Source organism: Vidua chalybeata, chromosome Z (assembly GCF_026979565.1).
Source record: "Vidua chalybeata isolate OUT-0048 chromosome Z, bVidCha1 merged haplotype, whole genome shotgun sequence".
Lineage (NCBI taxonomy): Eukaryota > Metazoa > Chordata > Aves > Passeriformes > Viduidae > Vidua > Vidua chalybeata.
The window spans coordinates 67,211,562-67,232,296 of NC_071570.1; the positions used below are offsets into that span (position 1 = coordinate 67,211,562).

Sequence of the window (20,735 nt, forward strand, 5' to 3'; positions counted from 1 at the left end):
CATAGAAAACACTCATAAAGTACCATGCATTTCTCAGACTGTTTATTGTCTTGTCCTCCTGAAGTCACTGCTTGCCTTCTCCAATTAAAAGCAGACTTGCCTCATCCGTTAGATGGGAAGAAAAACTAACACCCAAAGAACTTATAAAATGGGGCCCTTAACCAACATTGGAGAATTCAATAAGATGCCTCAATAGCAGCTGATTTTATAGAGCTCTTGGAGACTTTACCATTACTGAGTGATTTCAATGAACCTTTATTAATACAAGTATTATGAATTCCTCTCTTTCTCTCCTTACCACTCAGATTTTTTTCTTGTGTTTTTCCCCTCATCTGCTGTGTTGTCTCTGCACAATTACACAGTTAATCTTTAAACAACACTGAGGAAAGCAGACCATTCTCGCTGCTGGAAGGGAGCAAGCGTGTGGCCTCTCCAGTGCCTAATGCAGGGGGACCATCACTGCCCGACCCTGCTGCCACACCATGGCCGGCACAAAACGTTTTGCCCACATTCAGCATCTCCGACGCCCTTCCCGCCCCGTCCGGCCGAGCCACGGCTCCGTCCAGGGGCGGGCAGGGAGGCGGCCGCTCCGCCGAGGCCGCGTGTGGGCGGGGGAGGCTCCGCCCCCGCCGCCATCTTTGGTGCGGGTGAGGGCGCCAGCGTCTGGTGCCGCTGCAGTCCCGCCATGTCGGGCGAGGGCAAAGCGGCGCCTCCATGACGGGTGAGGGCGAAATGGCGGCCGGAAGGGGCGGTCGGTAGCGGCCATTGCCGACGGAAGCGGGTGCGGCGGTGGCGGAGGAGTAGGCGGCGGCTACGGCTGGGACGAGGTGGCCGTGGCGGGTCTGAGGGGCGGCTTGGGGCTGGGGAGAGCCGGGAGGTGGCTGTGTGGAGGACGGAGGGGTCGCTGGGGGCTGGAGGCAGCGCACATCCGCGGAGGGAGGGATGGGCCCGCAGCATGTCCGGCTGGGGCTGTGGGAAGATGCCGGGGACAGGGGCAGGACCCCTGTGGGATGTGGGAGAGCGGAGGAGGTGTGGGAGCGGCTGGTGTGTGTGGGAAGGTGAATCACAGAATCGGTCGGGTTGAGATCACCCTGTACAACCCCCGTGCCAAGGCAGAGTCACTTGGAGCAGGTGACAGAGGAACACATCCAGGTGGGCTTGGGATGTCTCCAAAGGAGGAGAGTCCACGACGTTCGTGGGAAGCTGTTCCAGTGCTCTGCCACCCTCTGTGTTTTTCCTCACATTGAGGTGGAACTTCTTGGGTTTTAGTTTATGCCCACCGCTCCTTGTTGCTGGGTAGCACTGAAGAGTCTGGAGCACCCTCTTGGCACTCACCTTGGAAATAATTGTGTGCATTAATGACATCCCTCCCAGTATTCTCCAGACTAACCAGGGCCAGATATCACGATCTATTTTTATAAGAGTGATGCTCCAGAGCCGTCATAATCTTTGTAGCTGCCATGGACCCTCTCCAGCAGCTCCTTGTCTTTGTACTGAGGAGTCCAGAACTGGAGACAGCACCCCATCCATGCCATGCTAGTGCCAGGCAGAGCAAAGGGTTGGAAGTTTTCCCTTCTCCTGCAATGCTTAAAATATTCCTGCTGAGCCTGATCTGAAGCCATGGGAAAATCCCTGTTAGGCTTGTGGATGGAACATTGTTTGATTGGAGTTCCTGCTGGGGAGTATAAATTCAAATAGCAGTTTTTAAATCTGACCAGTGCTTTTATTTCTGTTGTTCTGTGTCTGTACATAAATTCAGGTTTATAATGTGCATATTGTAGTTTCTGTACTGTTAGTGTTAGTTAGTGTTGTTCCTGTACTGTAGCAGGAACATCAGGTGGTGGTAAAAGTTTTGGATTTAGTTGTAAAATGGTAGTAAGTAAGAAAGAAAATCTGAGTTTCAATCAATAGGGCTTGCCATTAGAAATCTACTTTTTTTTAAAGCAAATACAGAATGATTGAGTAAAACTTACTCTGTTAGTTAGCAGAGCAGATCAGCTGTTCTGTGTCAAAAAGGAAATAAATCTGACATTCAGAGAAATGTACATTCATGCTTAGAGTTCTTTACCTCTTCTGTGTATGAGCAGCAGAAAGGATTGTCAGGCACTGGAAGGGGCTGTCCAGGGAGGTGGTGGAGTCCCCGTCGCTGGTTGGACATGGCACCCAGTGCCCTGGTGTGGCTGATAGGGTGGTGTTGGTTCATAGGTTGTACTCGATCTCAGAGTTTTTTCCCATTCTAAATGATTCTGTGAAAGAGAGGGTCTGTGGCCATAAAAAATTAATGGGTTGGGGTCTGGTGTACATGTGTGAGGAGGTTGTGAGAGGGGAGCTGGAGCTGAGAGGGGTGGTGCCAGGAGGCAGTGGAAGGCGTATTTTGTCCTTGAACAAAAAGTGTGAAAGGCAGTGGGCAGTGGTGGCTTGCTGGACTGACAGGGGACAGATGATATGTTTTTAGTGACAGCTGTTCCCTTCCAAAGCTCTTGGAATTCCACCTAAATCAGTGCTGCTGCTAAGAGAAGGAAAATGGTTCAGTGGCAGTTGTCTTTCTTTGTGAATTTGAGATGTAATTTAATGTTTCTGTTAGAAGATACCTCACAGGATCTGTGCTGTTTCAGTAATTCAAAAATAATCTTTATACTAAATAATCTTTATACAATGAAGGGCACTTCCAAGCTGAGGTGCTTGTGAAATGCTGAGATTTGGCAAAGCAGTGTACCAGCTTCATCTACAAAAGGCAATGGCCTTGTTGCTTTCAGTAGAACTGCTCAATTAAAGCAGGTAGGAACTGGAAGGTTCAGTTCATAACCCCTAGTTTGACTGTCAATGCCATTAGAGGCTTAAATGGAACAAGTCAGGTTTTACTGATACGGTCTGCACTTCATTCACTTCTGGTTTCATTCAGTCTAGAGGCTGGCACAGCACCAGTGGCTGTGGGAGAAGGATGCAGGTCACGTCTAGTGAAGATCTGATTGGTTCCATGTTTCATCTTCAGCCGCTCCATTTGTGTTGGAAACCTTTTGAGGATACACTTGTAATTGTGCTCAATAATATTTTGGGGAACTACAGGAAATACTGTTCAGACATGAGAAAAGCCTTTTTTGATGTTGAGGATGATCAAGCACTAGAGGGGCTGCCCAGAGCCATGGCTGAGTTTCTGTGCCTGGAGGTGCTCAGGCTGCCTGGACAGGGCCCTTGGCAGGCCCTGGACTGGACCTGCTTTGGCTGAGCCTGCTTCATGCAGGAGCACAGGGCAGGTGACCTCCTGTCCTCCCTTGCAGCCCCAGCTGTTCTGTGATTCTCTAGTCCAGAGCTTTTCAGACTGGATTGAGTTAGGAGCAGGTTGTCTTGAAAAATGTTGGCATCTCTCCTGGTAGACAGCAAAACTCTTGGAATGGGTCTTTGCAAGCCTTGGCTCCAAGTTGCTTTTCAGTTCTGTAGGTTTTGTGAGCTAAGTACAGAGCTCATTTATTTCCAGGGTGTTGCTGCCCTCAGCTTTGACTGGCTTTGTGTGTAGATTCAATAGGAACAGTTGTGCAGTGAACTGGTGCCACATCCACACTGTCTCATTTTTTTCCAAAGTCTAACCTGGTTCATTTTTGTTAATGCAGAAAAGCAGAGAGTGAACCTGGATGAAGATTTTTTTGCAAAGAGGGTGATAAGGTACAGTGCTTCCATTTTAATATCACAGAGCAGTGGATATTTTCCCCATGAACTTTCTGCTTGCACTGCAGGTCCTGCTGGTGTCTTTTACTGCTAGTGTTGGACCAGAATGTGTGAGTCAGCACAGGCTGGCACAAACTCCCTGTTAGAACACAAGGAATAGATTTATTTCCACTACCTTGCTACTTGTGGGATCCCCAAAGCAACACCTGGGCAGTTGTGTAGTATTAGAGATGTGGGCACCCTTAAACTCAGCCTGTGCCAGAGGATCACTGGCTTGTCAAGGGTTATTCCCAGCTGCAAGGTCACTTGAATGATTTACAGTCCTCCTTACCAGTCTTCCACTTTTAATCCATTCCTCCCAACAAATATTTTTCAAAATCTTTCTGGTTCCATGATCTTCTCTGTTTTGGGCATTTTGTTACCGTGATGGGTTAGCATGTTAAAATCCACAAATCAAATTGACCGCGTGGATGTGTATTTGATGGTTTTTTAATAGTGTTCTTTAATGTTCAGGGAGAACTTGGAGAAGGTGGGAATCTGTACGCTTCAGCCACCATGTCTGGAATTGGCAATAAACGGACGGCTGGAGAGCCTGGCCCTTCTGCACCTCCAGAAAAGAAGGCAGGGGTTGAAGATTCGGGCACTACTGTGGAGACCATTAAACTTGGTGGTGTTTCTTCAGCGGTATGTCTTCCTTGCATACCCCCACTCCACCTTTTGGTTTTTTTCATCTGGAGGCAGAAATGTCTCTGGGGTCAGGTTGAGTCTTTCTGTGACCTGGCCTGTGTGCCATGTGCCTGTGCCCAGGAGGAGCTGGACATCCGGACCCTGCAGACCAAGAACCGGAAGCTCGCGGAGATGCTTGACCAGCGCCAGGCCATCGAAGATGAGCTGCGGGAGCACATTGAGAAGCTGGAGCGTCGGCAGGCCACTGACGATGCCTCTCTGCTGATCATCAACCGCTACTGGAATCAGGTTGGTAACAGCTTTTGTTACTTCATATGCAGTTTTCTTGTCTCCCCTGAACCACTGCAGTCCTTTTGTTCACATCCATTCTTTATCTTGTCTGGCCTTGCCTGTCCCATCATTCAGTTTGATGAAAATATCCGCATCATCCTTAAACGCTTCGACCTGGACCAAGGTCTTGGAGACCTGTTGTCTGAAAGAAAAGCACTGGTGGTGCCAGAACCTGAACCAGACTCTGACAGTAACCAGGAGCGCAAAGATGAGAGGGAACGAGGTGAGGCACCTGTCTGGGGACAGTGGGAAAGGTGGATTTCAGCTATGGACAATGCTGACACCCATTTCTAAAGGCTGACTGACACTTTTTTTTGTGATTGTAAAGAGCAGTGATATGCTACCTTCTGGAACACACTCACTTCTTCTCACCTCTTTATGTTCCCAGGGGAAGGACTGGAGCCAGCATTCTCCTTCCTGGCCACTCTAGCTAGCAGTACCAGTGAGGAGATAGAATCTCAGCTGCAGGAGCGTGTGGAGTCCTCCCGCCGTGCTGTTGCCCAGATTGTGACAATGTATGACAAGCTGCAGGAGAAGGTGGATGTGCTGTCTCACAAGCTGAATAGTGGAGGTATGACCAAGGTGGCAGGTATTCAAGAATGCTTATCTGCCCCCACCTTAGACCTGATCCTGCATTGTAGACATTAAGATCTAGTCCTTCTCACATGCATGTGTTTCTCAAAATGAATTTGTTTGGCTTTCCAGCCTCTTGTTATCCAAACCTTTTCTGAAGGATCATGTGCCAGAAGTGCATTGTAGCTACCTCTGTATTTGAATGCTGAGGGCTCTGCCCAGAGTATTGGGCAGCTTGTTTCCGCCAGTACTGTGTTCATGTGCCTGAGAAGTCAGAGAGCAGTTGAACCTTCTCAGCCAGCTGTCCTCAGCCTCCACATGAAATGCTTTATGCTTACAAGTAAAGAAGTGAAATCAGCATTGCAAACTGATAGTGGACTCTTTCTTTGCAGTTTAATAGAAGGTGTAGGAATAACAAGCTGCTCAGTTTCCACTGAGTGCTGAGCAAAACTGTACCCATCTCATGGTGTGGTGTGCTTAGTGTAGCAGTCAGTTTTGAATGTAGCAGAGTTCTGCAGAAAAAGCCAAATGACCAGCTTCTAAAAATTAATGCAGCAGATTCACTTCAGACTCAGATGACTGTGGAACAATCATCATTAGCTTAAGGTTAGATTTTTAATCTTTTGAAAGAAGCCTTGTGTGGATTATCAGCTCATGCTTGATGTGCCTTCTGTGTGCTCTGACCAAGTCTGGCATTGGTGTAGGGAAGTGTTGCTGTCCTTGGCTGGCAGTCATAAACTGTAGTAGCTTTGACACTGGTGCCATGTGAGCCTGTCCTCAGGTGCTTTAGTTTCACCTGTCACCCTGGTGCTGTTGTTGTCACGTGGTGTCATGGTGTGTTGGCCTGGTGTGTCACCCTGGGCCACCTGTTGCAGCAGGTTTATGCATGAACTTGGGCAGCATTGGGGTGTCCCTGGGTTCCAAGGGCATGCTCTGGGTTGCTGGCACAGAACAGCTGAAGTGATCTCTGGTGAGAGGGGATGGCCCCCAGGTCAGAAATGGGCAGCACTGTTAAACTGCAGAGCCTTTTGCTTATGGAGTGCAGGTCAAAGCTCTCTGTGGGTGGAGATCAGGCCCTCAGGAAGCATGCATGGGAGAGATAAAAGTAAACTGAAGTTAGACCCAGAAATCTCCTTTTCTGTTTTCTTATTTCTCTCTTTGCTGTTCAGGAATTAAAATCAGTCTTCATTGATTTCCATTAATTTCCTTTTCTTTGTGCACCTTTCAGATATTTCACTGATGGAAGAAGCAGTAGTGGAGCTGAATACCTACCTGTCACATGAGAATGGACGGCTGCAGGAACTGGCTGATGTTCTTCAGGAGAAGCACAGAGTCATGTCTCAGGAGGTATAAAAAGGGAAGAGAAAGAAATCTGCTTTGGGGACCTGCTTAGCATAATTTATGGTTCCCATAGATTGGAAAGCAGCTCATTTCCTTGGAGAGGCACAGGAGGAACATGGTTTGAACGTTATGAAAAAGGTTGTTGTTGTGGAGAGCTGTACATAGATTTTCCATATAAATCAGATTGATTTGCTTGTTACATCACTAAAGGAAAGGCTAGAAGCAAGTCGGTGAACTGAATGGATTTAACTTTTAAGGAGAGGGGAGAGCAGAGGAACTAGGGGCAGATGATGCTGAGGTGGCTGTGTAGATACCTGGAACAGTGGAGGTGACATCCCTGTCATTCTCAGTTACTTGGTTTCTCTGTGTTGTTTGGCAGTGTAATGTTATCAGTTACAGGATGATCCCAGTTGTTAAAGGATTCACATTATTAGCAGCATTTGTTTGAGAGATTTCAGTTCATTTAAAAATTGTCTTAATGCTGGTCTTGCCGAGCGTTAGACCTCTGAGCACTTAGGTGCTGTGTAGAGTAGATGGACATAGGGATTGAAAAGATTAAAATCAAAACAGCCTTTGAATTAGCTGAGGTGGCTGCCTCTGTGTTCTGCCAGATATTACTGGCTTCCTGCTCTTCCTCCATTTTCTGTTTTATTTTTATTGGTGTCTTGAGATTTGGCCAGTGTAAAATTCAGGACAGTTCATGGAATGGTCTGTCACCACAGCAAAAGACGAGAAGCACATGATGAATAAGAGAAATGACTCCTGGCAGCATCAGGAAAAATTGGCACTATGCAATGTGCTGGCTGAAGCACTCCTTTGATTGCAGTTCTCCAAGCTGCAAGAGAGGGTGGAGACAGCAGAATCCCGAGTGTCTGTCCTGGAGACCATGATTGACGACCTTCAGTGGGACATTGACAAGATCCGCAAGAGGGAGCAGAGGCTCAACCGCCACCTGGCTGACGTCCTGGAACGAGTAAGCACTGGCCGGGAAACCTGGGAATGGGGGTGTTGGATGGGCATGTGACATCCTCTCTGGGACTTTGCTGTGTGACATCCTCTCTAGGACTTTGCTGTGTGACATCCTCTCTGGGACTTTGCTGTGTGACATCCTCTCTAGGACTTTGCTGGGAGAGCTGAGACCCTGCTGTGTACCTTCTTTGGTCTTGCATCTGCTGCATCACTCTTGTCAGTATTTCACTGGGTCTTGAGGAAATCTCTTGCATTTTTTTGCAGGTAAATTCCAAAGGCTACAAGGTGTATGGAGCTGGGAGCAGCCTCTATGGGGGAACAATCACCATTAATGCCCGCAAGGTGAGGTCAGGAGCTTGGCTGTGGGCAAGGGCAAGAATACAGCCAAGGAGAACAAGGGCCACAATTTGAACAGAATTTAGATACTTATTTTAGATCATTTTTGGATCCTGTACCACAAAGCTGGGTGACTCTTTGTCTGTGTATGAGTTTTCTACTTAAAAAACACCTGATGGAATTAGACTCGCTTGGTCAAGTTACCTGACTGCTCAGTCTGTAATTGCTGTTACTGCATGAACAGATAGTTCACTAGCTTTCTCAGGAGACACATTAACAGTAGGATTTACAAGCAGTTTATCCCAACAGTCTGAGGAGATGAATGCAGAGCTGGAAGAGAATAAAGAGCTTGCTGGGAATCGCCTTAATGAACTGGAGGAACTACGTCAGGATCTTGAGGAAGTAACAACACAGAATGAAAAGCTCAAGGTGAGACATCTGTAGCCGTGTGAGGGCGAAGGTGTTCTGTGGGACGGGCTGCCCTCAGCTTTGCAGTAGTGTGTCTGCAGAAAACCTCATTAGCAGTTCTGAGCCTGCTCTTCAGCTGTGTTACGCTTTGCACCAGGTACAATTCAGTGAGTCTGTGGCTCCGCTTGCAGCTCAGTGCGTTGGTGACACCGTGTGGCCACCGTTGGAAATTGTAATGGTTTCCTGCCCGTGTCCCGTTCTGATCTTTGAGTCCATTTTAATAACCATGTCTGGTTAAAACTGTTTTCACCTCTTTACAAGTAGTGATCCCTCCTCCACCTTCCCCACGTCCTGTGCAAGTGGAACCAGAGAACAGAAACAATCAGGGAACTTGTGTGGGGAGAGAGGCTCTTGAAAGAGTCAATGAATTTCTGTCTTTCCCACTGTGGGAGATGGCTAGATAGGAAACAGCCTATGAGTTTGTGATGTTTTAAAGGTGGTAACACAAGAAGCTGTGGCTCTGTGGTAGATAAGTATATCATGGAGAGAATAATCCAAATTTCATCGTAGTGGTCAGTGCCGGTTATAAGAAACATCTGTCTTGATAACCTAAATCCAGAGATCTGATGCTGGGAACTGTCTTGAGGCACCTCTGAATTTTGTTTATCCATGTGAGTTTGTTTTGAGAGAAGTGGTCTTTAGCTTACAGCTTTTTTTTTTCCCCTCCCCTAATTAGTTTTAAGCTGAATGCATGTATATATGTGTCTGTTTTTCTGCTGCTAGTCACAATCATTTGCTAACTTTTTTTTCTAATTCAGTTCTCTGGGGTTTTTTTTAATTTCTCTTTCTGTCAGTCATTATGTTTTACTGGCAGAACGCTAACATAATGCCTACTTGCATGTGCATTTTATCTGTTCTCTCATACTTTTCTATGTGTCCATCTTTATTGATCTGGCTGATTATGATTTATTATGTTTTCCAAGTTCACATCTTTGAGAGAAACTATTTCAAGACCCAAGAGTCAAAAACTTCTGTCATGTGGTTGTGCAAGAGAAGCAGCCTGATGCATGCAGAGAGCACAGAGACTTTTTAAAATTGGTACTGAATCATATCACTTGGACCTGCTTCACAGCAATGCTATTCAAGTTCTACTTTTGTCTTTGCTTGTGGCAGTTTGATTCACTGTTCTCCTGTCTTGAGAGACAGAAACCAAAGGCAAGGGGATAATTTTTCTTTTTGTGGCATTTTCTTGTGTCCCAACCAGGTTGAGCTGCGACGGGCAGTGGAAGAGGCTGTGAAGGAGACCCCGGAATATCGCTGTATGCAGTCCCAGTTTTCTGTTTTGTATAACGAGAGTCTCCAGCTGAAGGCACACCTTGACGAGGCCCGCACCCTGCTCCACGGCACCCGCACCACACACCAGCGCCAGGTGGAACTGATTGAGGTAATACCTCTGCTCCCTCAGCCTGGGAGCTCTGTCATGCCAGCACCATCACTGCTGGGTCTGTGTGCCTCTGCGAATGCTCGGGAAATTGACATTTCTGGCAATAATCCAGGCTCTTGTGGTACCTGATATTGATGAGGTGAGAGATACTCCAGGTTCAAAGCACCGAGTTCTGTTTCCTTTTTGTTCCTCAGCGGGATGAGGTCAGCCTTCACAAGAAGCTACGCACTGAGGTGATTCAGCTGGAGGACACCCTGGCACAAGTCCGCAAAGAATATGAGATGTTGAGGATAGAGTTTGAACAGACACTTGCTGCCAATGAGCAAGCAGGTATGGTGTTATTCTGCTGTGCCTGAAAACAACCACCTATCCACCAGTGCTCTTTAGGGGCTACAGTGCACAAAAACACTTGGGTTGATTCTTTGTTGCTGTTAAATACTTGTTCAGGTCTCTTTACCTCAAAACAAAGCTCTTCACCTGTTTTATTGGGAGGCCAGCTCCACTTCTTTCTAGATGCTGCATAATAAATACATTTTGCTAACAATTTGGTTTATGGCAGGATATTTTGAATTATTAAAAATTTCTTGGGGCGGGAGGATTCATTTCCAAATCTGTAAGGACAATCTAGATAGCAAAGCAGTAATTCTTAAATTTCATCAGAGGAAATAAATTACTTCTGAAGTAGCATTTAAATCAGATTTCTTTTGTAACATGACATGTTTCCCTTAGGATCATAGGCATAAAAAGAATGTTAAGTGGGAGTTAGGACTGTGAATTTGCAAGGACTTATGGTTGTGTATAAAACTGGCATGACTTTTTTTCTGCAAGTGTTTTGTGTTGCTCTCTTATGTAGCAGAATGGTGATAGTCTTATTTTGTTTGTCATTGTCACTTAGCTTGTTCTCCATCTCCATGCAAGAAGGTTGACAGAAGGTTTGTTACTGAGGTGTTTCTGTTTTTGCAGGCCCCATTAATCGGGAGATGCGTCACCTCATCAGCAGCCTCCAGAATCACAACCACCAGTTGAAGGGAGAGGTGCTGAGATACAAGCGCAAACTGAGAGAGGCCCAGTCTGACCTGAGCAAGGTAATACAGCAGGAAATGCCAGAAAAGACAGGAAAGTGCTTAGGAGAGGGGGGAATGCTGTCACTCTTGCCAGGAGTATCAGTCTTTCTGATAGGCTGTGCAGGATGCAGTGAAATTTTCTGTGGAGTTCTGCACTCTGCTGCTTCCTTTGACTAAATGAATGATCTTTCTTTGTGGCTGTGTAGTTGCTCCATGAAAAGGGGGCATGGAAGCATGGATCTGTGAAGACAAGGGAGAAGAGAGTAAGAAAGACTCCTGGCTAAGAACTTAAATGTTTGTTTTCTTGGTCATCTCTCTTGCTGTTCCACACCAGATCCGCTCTCGCAGTGGCAGTGCTCTCCTCCAGTCCCAGTCCAGCACTGAAGACACAAAGGAGGAGCCCACAGAGATCAAGCAGGAGCCTGATGATCCTTCTGCCCAAGTGTCTGTTCCCAAGGTTGCTTCTGAAGATGTTAATGAGATGAAGGCCAGGCGAGATGAAGAGGAACGGGAGCGGGAGAGACGGGAAAGGGAGAGGGAACGAGAGAAGGAAAAGGAGAAGGAGAAAGAGAGAGAACGAGAAAAAGAGAAAGAGAAGGAAAAGGAACGAGAGCGGGAAAAGCAGAAGCAGAAGGAATCAGAGAAGGAGAGAGAGGCCAAAGAGAAGGAGAAAGGGAAGCATGAAGATGGGCGAAAGAAGGAGGCTGAAGTGATCAAGCAGCTGAAGGCTGAGCTCAAGTAAGAGCTGTTGTTTCTCCCTTTCCTGTGGGAGCAGTGCCCAAGCCTGGGGTGTTCATGTGTTCTTGCTTTTATGGGATCAGCATCACTGGAGTTTGGAGCCAAGAGAGTTTTTTGACACCCTCTGTATCTGATTGCGATGTGGTCATTGTAGAAGTGTTTTCCCTACAAAAGCCTAAAGCATGAGTTACCAAAGCAGATACTTCCTGGTGTGGGTCAAGTAACGTTCATTTGTTGCTGTCATAACAATAACATACAAGTTCACAGCAGCAGGTTATTAACAGAGGACACAGCAGTGTCCCACTCCTGGACAGTTCCCAAAGCAGAGGTGGATAGTTTGTAGCTTATTCTTAGGGTACCTATTTCATCTCCAACCCACTTCTTGCATTTCAACTCGTGTGCCTGAACATATTTCTTTTCCAGCCTATACTCAGCTGCTGTTTTATGTTACCAGGATAAAATGAGCCACCAACAACTTCATATCCACATGGGAGATGAGAGAATGCTTCCAGGCTATGGTGCTGGCTGCGTAAGAGTGTGGCTTTGCTGCTGTGTTCTCACTGTGGTCTGTCTCCATTTCTCCAGGAAGGCCCAGGAGAGCCAGAAGGAGATGAAACTGTTGCTAGATATGTACCGCTCTGCCCCCAAAGAGCAGAGAGACAAAGTGCAGCTCATGGCAGCTGAGAAGAAGGCAAAAGCGGAGGTATTTCTAATTTTTCTTCCTCTTTTCTTTTTCATGTGTTACTTAAACTTCTTTTCAGATACTCTGCAGCAGAACTGTGTTGTTTCTCTTCTCAGAACTGAGGATTGTTTGTCTTCTCAGCTTTGTCACTTAGAGATTGGAATGGTCTGGAGATAAACAGGGACTAGTTGCTAGTGCAGGCACACACACACAACAATCTCTAGGTTCATAAGCACAGACCCATTTGCAGATCCCTTAAGTTCCAGCATGTCCCTCTGTTTGGGACCCTGTGGTTCCAAGCCCCTCTTACCTTCTTCACAAGCAGGTCTCACCTATAGGCAACACTTCCTCTGTGCAGCACACATACATGGGGTAAAGAGTTAGATTACACGGCGATACTTCAGAAAATGTGTAATGAAAAGATACAAGAAAATAGGACAGGACAGACTGTGATGATCATGGGCAAGGCCAAGCCAGACAAATGTATACTGACTGCCCATATTTTCCATAGGACTGGTTTCTTTTATGCCCTTCTCTGTCTAACCCCAATTTGTTCATCCTTGGTTGCCATTTCCGTGCACATTGCTTCTGGATTTGAGCAGCTCTTGATTCCCACAGCTGTCCCACTTCAGGAGCCATTCCTGCTTTACATCAGTTACAAAGTCTAAGCTGATCTTCCCGGAGGTTGTTCCTATAGTTTCCTAGAAGCTGTTGTGACTGGAGAGGTTTGCTTCCTCTCTTTGTCTCTGTGTTTGTTTTGTCAGGTTTGTGTCTCTGTATATTTTGGTTTGAGTTTTCTCCTTCTTGCACACTCAGATAACTCTGATGGAAGAAACATTTTCACACTCTCATGTGCTCTCATCAGTTAGTGTGACTGACCAAGTTTCGTTCTCATCACTGCCTCCCTTACCATTTGTCTGCCAAGTTTGTATCTCTGTATGTTTTATTTTACCTCCTCCTTTTCCTATTATTTCCTTCTTGTATGGAAGAAGGTCCTTGATCAGATGCCCCTAAAGGAGCAGATGCTCTCTGAGCACATATCCATACATGTACAATTGCAGAAGACTGATGTTCCTACTCTGATAAAAGATAATGTGAAATTTTCAAAGGTGTGGAAGTCAAGATCTTGGGCTTACAGCCCATCTCAAATGGTACATCTGCCTGTAATACTCTTGTCAAAACAGCCTGGGTTTTTTTGCCATGCTTTGAAGGCAGTCCTGAGTGTTTCAGAGAATTTTGGAGAAAACAGGTTCTTAACAATGCTCAGGGCATATCCTTCATATCCTTGTGTTTAGTGTCATTTCTGGGTGGTTCTTGTAGCTTGAAGAACTGAGGCAGAGGGTGAAAGAACTGGAAGACAAGGAAAAAAAGGAGAGTAAGAAGATGGCTGATGAGGATGCCCTCCGCAAGATCCGAGCAGTGGAGGAACAGATTGAATATTTACAGAAGAAACTTGCCATGGCTAAGCAGGTGAGAAATTCCTGATGAGTTCTCTTTTGGCTGGGGCAACTGAAGGAGCTGCCTTCAGATTATGTCCAGGAAGAGAGAAGGAATTTATATCTGTATGGGCCAGAGATGGGAGTTTGGTGCTTGTTTACCAAAGGGGAAGAAAACGGAGCAAGCAAAAGAACCACCGATAAAATAACCCCTCCACCCTCAGCTCCAGGATATCGCAGGCAGGCCATGGTGGGAAATTTTAAATAACAATTAAACATTAAATAAACAATTAAACATGTGGCCTCGGTGAAGTGCACAGAGGAGAATTGCCTTTATCAGCCATTAGGGGAAGAGATTACAATTTCTTTTTAAGAGTTGTTACCTCCTCAGTTCATCTAGTGAATATGTTTGCATGGAAGTGGTACATACCTTCTGCTAAAAAAGGCTCAATCCAGTGAGAGAGCAGGACCACCTCAGCAGGGTAGAGGCAAGCCAATGAATTAACATGCACTTTTTTAGAATTCAGGTTCTTGTTATTGTAGAACAGAACTGGATTACCTTGTCAATGCTGAAGTGGTCAAAGTGAGTTTAAGGAGCTTGGCAGCCTGTCAGTTGGAAGCTGTCCACATGTAGAATTTTTGGCCTGGTGTATCTGACAGCTGTTCAGCTACTGGGAATTGGGTGTTGGTTTCTGCCCAACTCTGGCAACAACTGTGTCAAACCTGATTCTGGCAGACAAGTGACAGGTGACCATCTTTTCTCTGCACCTTCAAATTTAGAGTATCTCTGCTGTGGTGCAGACTTGTAGGGAATACATTTTTATGGTTGTTGGGATAATGGTGTTCCCTGACACCAAGAATCTTTCTCCATCTTCACTAGGTTTGGTGTGTCTGAATAAAATGTTCAGGCTCACTGAGGGGCTCCAGGGCACAGTTTGGCCAGAACCTGTGATTCTTTTGCAGGAGGAAGAGGCCCTGCTGTCAGAAATGGATGTCACAGGCCAAGCCTTTGAAGACATGCAAGAGCAGAACATCCGCCTGATGCAGCAGCTGCGGGAGAAGGATGATGCCAACTTCAAGCTGATGTCAGAACGTATCAAGTCCAACCAAATCCATAAGCTGCTGAAAGAGGAAAAGGAGGAGCTGGCAGACCAAGTTTTGACACTGAAAACACAGGTAATAGGGTAAAATGAAAGAGGACAAGAGAGCTGGTGGGGAGGTGGAGGTGTGAGTTACCTGTTTTAGGCAGCTGCACAAAGCTGAACTGTTTGCTCGCTCCCCCACTGAGGGAAAGGGGAAAGAACCAGAAGGGACAAAGTGCAAAAACAGATGAGGTGAAATAAAGGGAGTTCAACAGCTAAAGCAAAGATGTCCATACAAGCAAAACAAGAAATGAATTAATCAGTTACTTCCTGGGGCAGGTAGGAGTTGAGCCATCTCCAGGAAGGCAGGGCTTCATCATGCCTTATTGTTATTTAATAAAGGCTGCAGTTCTGAACATCCTCCCACTTCCTCTTTTCCACCAGTTGTTATTGCTGAGCACAGCATTGTAGGGTATGGAACACCCCTTGGGCCAGTGGGATCAGCTGTCCTGGCTGTGTGGCATCCCAGCTTCCTGGGCATCCTCAGCCTACCTGCTGGTGGGCAGCATGAGACACAGAAGGTCTTGGTGCTGTGTAAGTACTGCTCAGCAGCAGCTGAAACAATGCTGTGTTACTGACAAGTCTTTTGCTTCAAAATGCAAAACATAGCAGCATGTGAGCTGCTCTGAAGAGAATTAACTGTCCTCACCAGAATCAGTCCAGGATGGAGTGTTCCTCTCACCAGCCTAGGAATGCATGAGGCTTCAAAGGAGACTGTCTTTGTAAGAAACTGAGACTGCTTTGTGAGCATTAAAATGTCCTATGGGTGAGGAAAAGTGTAAGTCCTTTTCCTGTTGGAATGGTACTTCTGCCTGTATATTCTACCTGTAGCTGTATATATTGGTAATAAGCAGGAGGAGTTGGAAACCATGGTTCAGTCTGAACTACCTCATACAAGGGCACAGGCTGGGAGAGGAAATCACTGAGAACACTGGAACAGAGAAGGACTTGTGGATTCTGGCAGATGAGAGGCTGGACCTGACCCAGTAGTGCATGCTGGGAGCCCAGAAAGCCAATTGCATCCTCGACTGCATCCAAAGCAACGTGGGCAGCAGGCTGAGGGAGGGGATTCTGCCCCTCTGCTCTGCCCTTGTGAGACTCCAGCTGCAGTGCTGCATCCAGCTCTAGAGTCCTCAGCACAAGAAAGACACATGGACCTGTTGGAGGGAGTCCAGAGGAGCTTATAAAGATGATAAGAAGAAATGAACACCTCTGCTACAAGAACAGGCTGAGAGAGCTGTGCCTGTTCAGTATGGACAAGACTCAGAGGAACCTTCATTGCAGCCTTCTAGTACCTGAAGGGGGCTTAGAAAAATGAGGGAGAAGAACTTTTTATATGAGCATACAGTGACAGGACAAGAGGCAATGGTTTTAAACTGAAAGAGGGCAGGCTTAGATGTTAGGAAGAAATTCTTCACTCAGAGGGTGGTGAGGCACTGCTGGAGGTTGCCCAAAGAAGTTGTGGATGCCCCATCCCTGGATGTGTTCAAGGCCAGGCTTGGATGGGGCTTTGAGAAACATGCCCTAGAGGAAGTTATCCCAGGGAAGCTGGGACTAGATGATCTTTAAGGTCCCTTCCAATCCAGGCCATTCTATGACTCTGTATCCTGTCATCCTTGGAACCACTGTGGAACTGTTCACTGCCTTGCAGCAAGTCTTTAAGCCACTGTCCAAAAATTAAGAAATCTTTGTTGCAAATATTTGACTGCTAAGCTTTAAAGTGTTGACCATAGAGATCTGGGTACAGCTCTCTGGATACAGGCACAGCTGTTCAAGGAGAAAAAGGCAAGCTGAAGGTGTGCTCCCTGGTGATGAGGAAGCAGGGGTAGTTTTAGCCTGCAGCTTGAATGACAGCTCTGAAGACCCACAGAGCATACATTAATTCTTTCTGTTCCCTCTGTCTCCCTTTCCAAGGTGGATGCCCAGCTGCAGGTTGTACGTAAGCTGGAGGAGAAGGAACACTTACTGCAGAGCAGCATTGGAACAGGAGAGAAGGAGCTGGGTCTGCGAACACAGGCCCTGGAGATGAACAAACGCAAGGTGAGTGATGCCTTTGTTTCCTCTTGGGTTGTGAGGTAGAGCTGCTGCCTTGTGGGAGGCATGGAAGACTCTGAGCTCTCACTGGCATTAGAGAACCTGGTATTCCTTGGTTTTGGATGAGTATATCAGAAGGCTGAGGAGTCCTGGAGAGAATTATGATTAAAGTACTGGAGACTAATGTTTTCCTTTGATAAGGAGAAGCAGGTCATATGTTTTTCTGTGTAACCTGTGGTGAAGAGAGAGACAGCAGCCAGATGAACTGGGGTCAAACCTTTTGTAGCAAAGATGGGATGAACAAAAGGAAATACAGCTGGGGAATGTGAACTTTTTCAACAAATGCCTAAGATCAGTAAAGTAAGTATGTTACCAGTAAAATAAGTCTTAAGTTTATAGCTGATGCTGCCTTTGTTGTTAAGTTTTAGTAGAAATGCAGAAATTACATTAAACCAGGCAGAAAGGAAAGCAGGAATATCCCTTTGAAGAGGAGCTGGGAAGAATTCAGCAGTCACCTGTGTTTAATATGATGATTTGTGGTATCAAGGGCACTTGGTTATAAAGTGAGAAGAAAACTGGTGAAGAGAGATTGTTAGAAATAGGTATCTTGCAGTTCTGTCTAGTTCAGCTATAGAACTGCCTCTGAACACTTTAATAGAGAAGACATGGAAGCTGGAAGGCTGAAAATACGTTAAGAAGATAATTGGATGATCATTTGTGTTTTTGTAAGAGATGTGCATTGCAGTGTGCCAAGGTTTGGCTCTGCCCAAAGGAATCTTGAAGCTAAATGATTAGAACTTGTTGATAATAAGGTAATAACGAGGGACTAGAAACCACTAGAGCTGTTCTTCTGTGTTTGGTCCTTACATACTGGTTTTCTTTCTCAGGCCATGGATGCAGCCCAGCTTGCAGATGATCTGAAGGCCCAGCTAGAGCTGGCTCAGAAGAAGTTACATGATTTTCAGGAGGAGATTGTGGAAAACAGAGTAACTAGAGAGAAGGAGATGTTCAACTTCAAAAGGGCTGAGGTATATACCCTATGCACAATCCTTCAAGATCTGTCTGCTTTAGTGTCCTTCTCCTTGTACACTGAGCTTGCAGAGCTGAACTGTTCTTGGTATCCAGTTTCACTTTGATTTTGGCTTCATCAGGTCTTGGCTCTTTCAGATTTTGTCCCCTGATAACTGACAGTACTTGTGGCATCAGATGATCATGTTGTCTCTTGGATTATAGGGGATGAAACTATGGCTGGCATGACTTAGCCAGGTGCACATTCTCTTTGGTCCCTGAAGAAGCTGACAGAGAATGTACTGCTCCTTCACTCGGTCTCCTGTTTTTCTGCAGGAAGATATTTCTAGGTTGCGCAGGAAGCTGGAAACCACAAAGAAGCCTGACATGGTTCCCAACTGTGATGAGATCCTGATGGAGGAAATCAAGGATTACAAGGTGAGTATCTGTGTCCATCAGCTTCCCTTTTTACTTTAGTCAGAAGGTGTGTAGGCGCACTTTCAGTGTCTGACATCTCTCGTCTGTACTCTGGCACTGGAGAAACCACATTGTCCTTCTGAGGAATGGAAGTACCTACATGTTGAGACATCTCTGAGCACAGCAGCTGGCCTGCAGGGCCCCTCAGAGCTCTGTGTGTCTGTGTGTGTGTGTGTGTGTGTGTTGTAGGCCCGCTTGACGTGCCCGTGCTGCAACATGCGCAAGAAGGACGCAGCGCTCACCAAGTGCTTCCACGTCTTCTGCTTCGAGTGTGTGAAGACGCGCTACGACACGCGGCAGCGCAAGTGCCCCAAGTGCAATGCAGCCTTTGGGGCCAACGACTTCCACAGGATCTACATCGGCTGAGGCCCTCTCAGAGCCCCTGCTGGTGCTGAGCCAGCCTCCTTCCCTCCCTCTCAGCTGCTGCTGCCTGAGCTGCAGTGTCTTCTGGGAGGAGCCTTCAGGGTCTCAAAAGAAACACACTCTGGATCTTGCTTCCTTTCTTGGCCCTGTCCCTTTGGTCTTGCCCTCAGTTTTTGTGTGCTCTTTGTGCCTGAGAGGAAATGTCTCATCCCTTGCTTTCACACTGCCAAGGCGGGAACATGCAGCTGAAGTGCTGCCTTGGTGGGATGGAAGCTGAGCTGCCGCAGAGATTAGTGAGAGCTTTATTTGAGGGCTCTGCTTTGGATGCTAATTAAGTCCCATCAAGGAATGGCACTGCTCCTGAGAGGGAAGAGTTTCCCAATTAACAGGCCCAATAGAGACCAAGGAAATTAATCTGTAGACTCAGTGGAGCAATTCCTTAGGTACCTGTGCACCTTCCTGAGTCAGGTGCACTAGGAAACCCTACCCCAAACAAACACATCTAAATATCCCCAAGAGGAGAGAGATCTTGGAGACCCTTAGAAAATAGCATTCCACTGATGAGCCCTGGTTGATGTGCTCACCTTCCCCTAGGCTGAAGCATTGCTGTCATTGTCCTTCTCAGAAAAGGACTTTTAGTGGTTCCTTTGCTGCAGCTTTACCATGAAGATTAACCTTGTTATGTACAAATTCTTATTAAAGCTGTTCTTTGGTTTATTTTTCTGGTTCTCCTGCCTCTGGTACTATCTGCTCTCCCATCCTTTGTCCAGTTCTTGGAAACATTTCTCACAAGCTTTAAATTTCTACAGTAGAGACACTTGGTCTCTTCCTTCCTCTCCTTTCAAAATATGCTCAGCTAGAACAACTTTTGTCCCTTTGGCTCTATCCTCAGTAGCTTATTCCTGGCACAACAGGAGGGCCAGGATGCTGCATTATTTCTGCAGCCATTTTGTCATGACTTCTGGGAATTTTGGCAGGGATGTGGTGTGGCTTAGAGTCTCAGTGCTCCATGTGCTTGGAGCATTTGAAGCCTGTTCCTAAAATCAAAACAGGAAGTTGATTTGTGACATTTCTTCCTAGGGTGTAGTGTTTCCCCTGTAAACTTAATTTGTGTGGAAGGTGCACCTCTCAGAGGTTTGTCTCATGGGTGTCCCTTCCCTGAAGCATGGAATCTCCTGCCTTCCTCCATCCCCTCCCTGCAGGAAATACCAGATACAAAGTAAAAGGAGTTCATCACAGGCTCTGACACTATTAATTATCTTGGTGAAAACATTCAGAATATATGAGTAAAGCCTTGTAAATTATGAGGAATCCTGAAAAGTGAGAAGGAACACTGCATCCTGCCTTTCCAAGGGGAACCTGGGCTGCTGAGAGTTCCTGCCATGGTGTAAGAGCTGTTAGAAGGAATGAGAGTAGAACCCTCTCCCCTTTCCCTGGAAATTGCTCCTGGGATTACAGGTTCTGGCAGCAAGTTGGCTAAGGAATGATGTGGTAATGCTGCTGGTAGATTTTGGGGTACAGATGCTTCTTCATGACGCCAGGACCTGGCTCATGAATAAGCTGTCTGCATCTTCAAATAGCTTTCCTACAGCAGCAGGAGTTCCTTTTACAGCTGTGAACAGCAGCCTGAACTTTGCAGCCCCAGCAGAGCTGCAAAGCCCCTCTGTCCATCCCCAGTCACTCTTGTATCACCTTTCTACTGAAATGAGCTTTGTGTGAATTCTGCCCAGGTTGGCATCCCTCTGCTCCTGGCAGGAAATGGATACTTCAAACAATTTGTATTAGTTTCACGGAGGAGTTTTGGAAACTCCTGTTCTCCCTTAGCAAGAAAAAAGTCTTAGTTTTGTTTTAAAATAAAAGCTTATTTCAAGCTCATTTTGGAAGTGACTCTCGGTGGATATAATTTTAACACTTAGAAACAATGAAAATGTTAGATGGTCTGTTTGCCAGAATGTACGGAAAGAATTCTAATTTATCAGGACTAGAAGTATTGGGCTAAAAGAAGTAAAGAAGTGACAGCCTTTATCAACATGTTCTCTA

The 20,735-nt window shown here is 46.3% G+C and overlaps 1 protein-coding gene across 4 annotated transcripts; it reads left to right on the forward strand.

Moving 5' to 3' along the window:
- The first annotated feature begins 636 nt into the window (after positions 1–636).
- LOC128782101 (E3 ubiquitin-protein ligase BRE1A) lies at positions 637–19,412 on the forward strand. Of its 4 annotated transcripts, none has more exons than XM_053932247.1 (21): positions 637–721; positions 3,609–3,660; positions 4,177–4,347; positions 4,471–4,638; positions 4,756–4,903; positions 5,069–5,251; positions 6,482–6,600; positions 7,421–7,567; positions 7,828–7,905; positions 8,209–8,328; positions 9,572–9,751; positions 9,946–10,081; positions 10,715–10,836; positions 11,150–11,553; positions 12,139–12,256; positions 13,556–13,705; positions 14,635–14,847; positions 16,728–16,853; positions 17,735–17,875; positions 18,192–18,293; positions 18,522–19,412. In XM_053932247.1, exons 3-21 carry the CDS (start codon positions 4,219–4,221, stop codon positions 18,696–18,698), a joined length of 2,961 nt encoding a protein of 986 aa, XP_053788222.1. In that variant the 5' UTR covers positions 637–721; positions 3,609–3,660; positions 4,177–4,218; the 3' UTR covers positions 18,699–19,412. The 4 variants fall into 4 exon arrangements, with proteins under 4 accessions (XP_053788222.1, XP_053788224.1, XP_053788221.1 ...); XM_053932246.1 differs by lacking the exon at positions 637–721 and adding an exon at positions 743–827; XM_053932249.1 differs by lacking the exon at positions 3,609–3,660 and having other exon boundaries at positions 646–721.
- The last annotated feature ends 1,323 nt before the right edge of the window (positions 19,413–20,735 follow it).

Coding starts and splice junctions, on each gene's coding strand:
- LOC128782101 (XM_053932247.1), top strand. CDS start 4,219: ATGTCTGGAATTGGCAATAAACGGACGGCTGGAGAGCCTGGCCCTTCT. Junction 7,906..8,208: donor TCACCATTAATGCCCGCAAG/GTGAGGTCAGGA, acceptor TTATCCCAACAG/TCTGAGGAGATGAATGCAGA. Junction 16,854..17,734: donor TGGAGATGAACAAACGCAAG/GTGAGTGATGCC, acceptor TTTCTTTCTCAG/GCCATGGATGCAGCCCAGCT.